This window comes from Antrostomus carolinensis, unplaced genomic scaffold (assembly GCF_000700745.2).
Source record: "Antrostomus carolinensis isolate BGI_N321 unplaced genomic scaffold, ASM70074v2 scaffold45842, whole genome shotgun sequence".
Lineage (NCBI taxonomy): Eukaryota > Metazoa > Chordata > Aves > Caprimulgiformes > Caprimulgidae > Antrostomus > Antrostomus carolinensis.
Window position 1 is genome coordinate 1 of NW_010298484.1, and position 3,906 is coordinate 3,906.

Here is a 3,906-nt window from a genome sequence, read left to right on the forward strand (position 1 = left end):
TCAGCTACGAGGAGAGGGCGTGCGAGGGTGGGCGGTTCGCGGTGGTGGAGGTGGCGGGGAAGCCCTTCGACGAAGCCTCGAAGGAAGGGGCAGTCAAGCTCCTCAAGTACGTCGGGGGAACCAATGACAAGGGTGAGAGATGCTCCCCATGCTGCGAGGCTTGGCATGTTTGGGGTTGACCACCACTAGCAGAGACTTGGTGAAAGCCAGATGGATGGAGGCAACGGCATGGAGGGCTTGGTCATGGGGGTGGCCCTTCGCTGGGAAAAACAAACTTGCCACAGGTCAAAGCCTTCCCAGCCAAGTCATGCTAAGAGTCCACTCCTAACCCATCCCAGTTTCAGGGTAAAAGTCTCAGAAATGGTTTGTTTAATCAGGAATGGGTTACCTTGCAGCTGGGACAGTGAGAGGACAGGCTTATGTATCCTTATCGCAGCTCCCTGGGTGAACAGTAGCTGATGAATTCCAGGGTAACTGGGGCGCTTCAGTTCTGTGATGTGCCCTTGTAGGCAGTGAAATAACTTTGATGACCTTGATATTTTATTGTATACTCTGACTATTTTTATTCATGAAAGAGTAATGAACAATGAGCTTGGTTTTTAATGGTTCTTCATAATGTTTTATAATGGTACTTCCAGGTGATTGCTTCTAATTCTCAACCTACTAAAGTATGTGCATCAGTAATCATCCATAGCAGGAGAAGAAGACCACAGAGTAGTTCTGAGGCATATATATTTTTTCTCTCACACCTTTCCCAGGCTTCTGGTAGAGGGAGTTGTATAGTCCATATGGGCATAGGAGCTGGATGCAGAGGGAAGTGGCATTTGGAGCAGCATGTTTTGGAAAGGTGGTGATCACTGTTGCTGTAGGAGAAGGAGTACCTTCTATAAAGCGGCACAGAGAAGATATAGTATCAAAGCATACAAATAAATGAGAAAGATGGCTTGATTTCAGCAGTTTCTGTGGCTGTCTGATCCTGAGGGTTGGAGGTTCCCTACTGCTGAAAGAAGAGGAGGGAAGAAAAATGTACTTCAGTGCCATGTGGTACCCCTCAGCAATAACTAGCAGAAAAGTAGTGTGCTGTTCCTTGAGTGGTGGACAGCATGGACACTACTGCTGAAAGCCAGAACAGCTCTTTAGTTTTGGGGCACTGGAACTGGTAGGATGCCTGGAAGCATTTGGAAGGGTTTAGAGAAAGCTCCTGTGAACTCACCACTAAATGCAGATGATAATTATTTAAATACTGAGATAGCTCTAAATGTGCCACTGACCCAAAATGATAGGCCCTGTTGTGTTAGAGGTGGTTTGTCAGAAGAACAGAGTGTCTTCTCAGTGGCATGAGATACATACGTGAGAGCCACAAAAACAGGACAATTAATGAAAAGCCATTCAGAGATCACCTGGGGCCCTTATCTCCCAGAGTCCCTGTGTAGTCAGTGAAGAGAGAAATTTGGCCCAAGCCGAAGCTTAATGTGGCTGTTCTGCATGCTCCAGAGTACCCCACTCTCTCGACTGACTATGCAGGTAGTTTAGGATGAGGAGCCTTCCTAAATTAAAATAAGCTTTTGTGAATCCCCTGTTAATGCTATGAGTTCCTGAGAACCTAGACTTCTTTGGTAATTTCTGTGTGTCTCTTTCAGGGGTTGGAATGGGCATGACTGCTCCTGTCTCCATCACTGCTTTTCCTGCGGAAGATGGCTCCCTACAGCAGAAAGTGAAAGTCTCTCTGCGGATTCCAAGCCAGTTTCAAGCCAACCCTCCTTGTCCTAGTGATGAAAGCATTAAGATTGAAGAGAGACAGGGGATGACCATTTACTCCATGTAAGGAATTCATCCTGGGATTTCTAGTCCCAAGTGCCAAGGTCTGTAGCGTGCTCTGAAGAGCACCATTGGTTTTACCAGGTGACTTGCTGGACAAGGAGACGGAGGGGTCTTTCTAGATTGAAGACAGGTGTTTTATGCCATTTCTTACCATTGGTCATGCCACACTCATTTGGAGTATGGAATTTTTTTCACTGGGAAAACAACTGCAAAGGTTAGCCCTGAAAGGCTTTTTGTCTTGCCTGGGGAGGTGAAGAGCAGGGGAGGGTGAATATGAAGGTACTGAGTCATTCCTAATCTCTGAAAACTGTTGTTTTCCTCACTTTTTGGGATCAAGATAGTTCTTAGTCATCAAGAATGTCCTTTGGTGTGGTTCACATCAAACTACAGGTGTCAGTTGAAGCCTCATTTAGATGGACTCATGCCAGTGTCTATCATGGAAACAAGCAGCCATTGCATTGCTTTAAATCACCTTTGAATATATTTGGCTGTTGACCGGCAAGCTGGACACTAACATTACAGTAGCAATAAGCTCTTCACCCTGTTTTTAACCCCTTGAGTGTTCTCCTGCCTCCTTGTTTGAGCTGTTTTGGCTGACTGAGCTGTCTGGCACCTCCCTGCCCATGACTGCCTGGCCTTTGCTGCAAGTGAGGCTACTTCTGCAAGAACAGGTTGTTTTGTCTCAAACCTTGGCTCTCAAGCAGATCTGTGAGGTGCAGGCTGATGTGGAAACAGTTCCTGTTGGTGTGAGGTCAACATAAAACAGACCATTTCCAGCCCACCCCTTTTAAATAGCATTGTGGGCTGTAATTGTTAACACTGCTGTTCCCACCCTGCCTTTTTCTGGGCTAGCTAGAGTTTGGCTTCCCTTCATGATCTGGCTTCCAGCAGATGGTTGTTCACACCACCATGAACATGGTTGTTGGCAGCATTGGTGTAAGGACTGTGGGCTGAGCTGACTTGGAGATAACTGTGCTCTGGGAAGCTGTTCCTCTGATACGACGTTGATTCGAAGGGCAAAGTCATTCTGCTGACTGATATATGTGGGTGTGTTTGGGATCTGTCAATGACTGACTGCACCCTGGCTGTGTAACCCTTGAGACTTTATCATAGACAAAATGTGCTGGTTCATAAAGGACAGCGCCTGCACAAGTGCATGTTGATGGGACCTGGATCAAAATACGTGGCTAAATATATTGTGGCTATGTGTTATTATCTCTCTCTTCCTTTCTGTGCTCTGCCAGGACTGCTCAGCACCTCACCTCTCAGTGTTTGGTTTCTTTGCAGGCAGTTTGGTGGCTATGCCAAAGAGGTGGATTACGTGAACTATGCTGCCAAGCTGAAGTCTGCTCTGGGGAGTGAAGCTGCATACCACAAGGATTTCTACTTCTGTAATGGTTATGACCCCCCTATGAAGCCTTATGGGAGACGCAATGAGGTCTGGTTTGTGAAAGAGTGAGCATCTGGCTCCCAGTGGTGCTGGCTTGCACTGATAACCTCCCCATGCTATGTCCCTGTCCTCTTCAAAATAAACTAACAATTTGTCAGAGGCAGAAAACCATCCTTTCCTTCCTCCACACCTATTCCTTGGTCTTTACGGACCAACCATTTTAGAAGAACACTGCAGAGCCCCCTGATGATCCTGGTCCTTTGTCCCAGACCAAGTCCTCAACCACACAGACTCTCATGATCTCTTGGTGGCTTGCTTTTATCTCCCTCATGCTCCCAGACTTCAATGCTGAGACAGTCAAAAGTACTTAATTAGCAAGACTGGTGCCTGACAGGAGTCACATCCAAGTGCTGGCAGACTATTAGTCTCACCTGAGACAGGCAAGGGACCATGATGAAAGTGCATACAGGGACTTTTTTTATCTTCTTGAGCTTGCTGCAGCTGTAAAATGCTGCTTTTATCTGTGCTATTCCATAAGCAATCTAAAGGGACATGGGCATTGCTACCAACACAGCACAGTGAAAATAAGCATCCTTTATATTGTCTCCTAGTGTGCAGAAGAGCAACGTTTCTGTCATCTGACTGAGAAATGTCATTTAGAGGAAAATCCATGTTTCTGTTTGCAGCTGTCCTTC

The 3,906-nt window shown here is 46.4% G+C and overlaps 1 protein-coding gene across 1 annotated transcript; it reads left to right on the top strand.

The window, feature by feature from the left end:
* Window positions 1-6: 6 nt before the first annotated feature.
* On the top strand, window positions 7-3,645 carry HEBP1 (heme binding protein 1). Its single transcript, XM_010162450.1, has 3 exons — window positions 7-132; window positions 1,641-1,821; window positions 3,109-3,645. The coding sequence occupies exons 2-3, from the start codon at window positions 1,649-1,651 to the stop codon at window positions 3,278-3,280; spliced, it is 345 nt and encodes a 114-aa protein (XP_010160752.1). The 5' UTR covers window positions 7-132; window positions 1,641-1,648; the 3' UTR covers window positions 3,281-3,645.
* Window positions 3,646-3,906: the final 261 nt, after the last annotated feature.

What these genes read in the sequence shown, in the direction of transcription:
- HEBP1 (XM_010162450.1), top strand. Translation starts at nt 1,649, where the DNA reads ATGGGCATGACTGCTCCTGTCTCCATCACTGCTTTTCCTGCGGAAGAT. An exon ending in GGGATGACCATTTACTCCAT is followed by an intron (nt 1,822 to 3,108) that starts GTAAGGAATTCA and finishes GTTTCTTTGCAG; the next exon opens with GCAGTTTGGTGGCTATGCCA.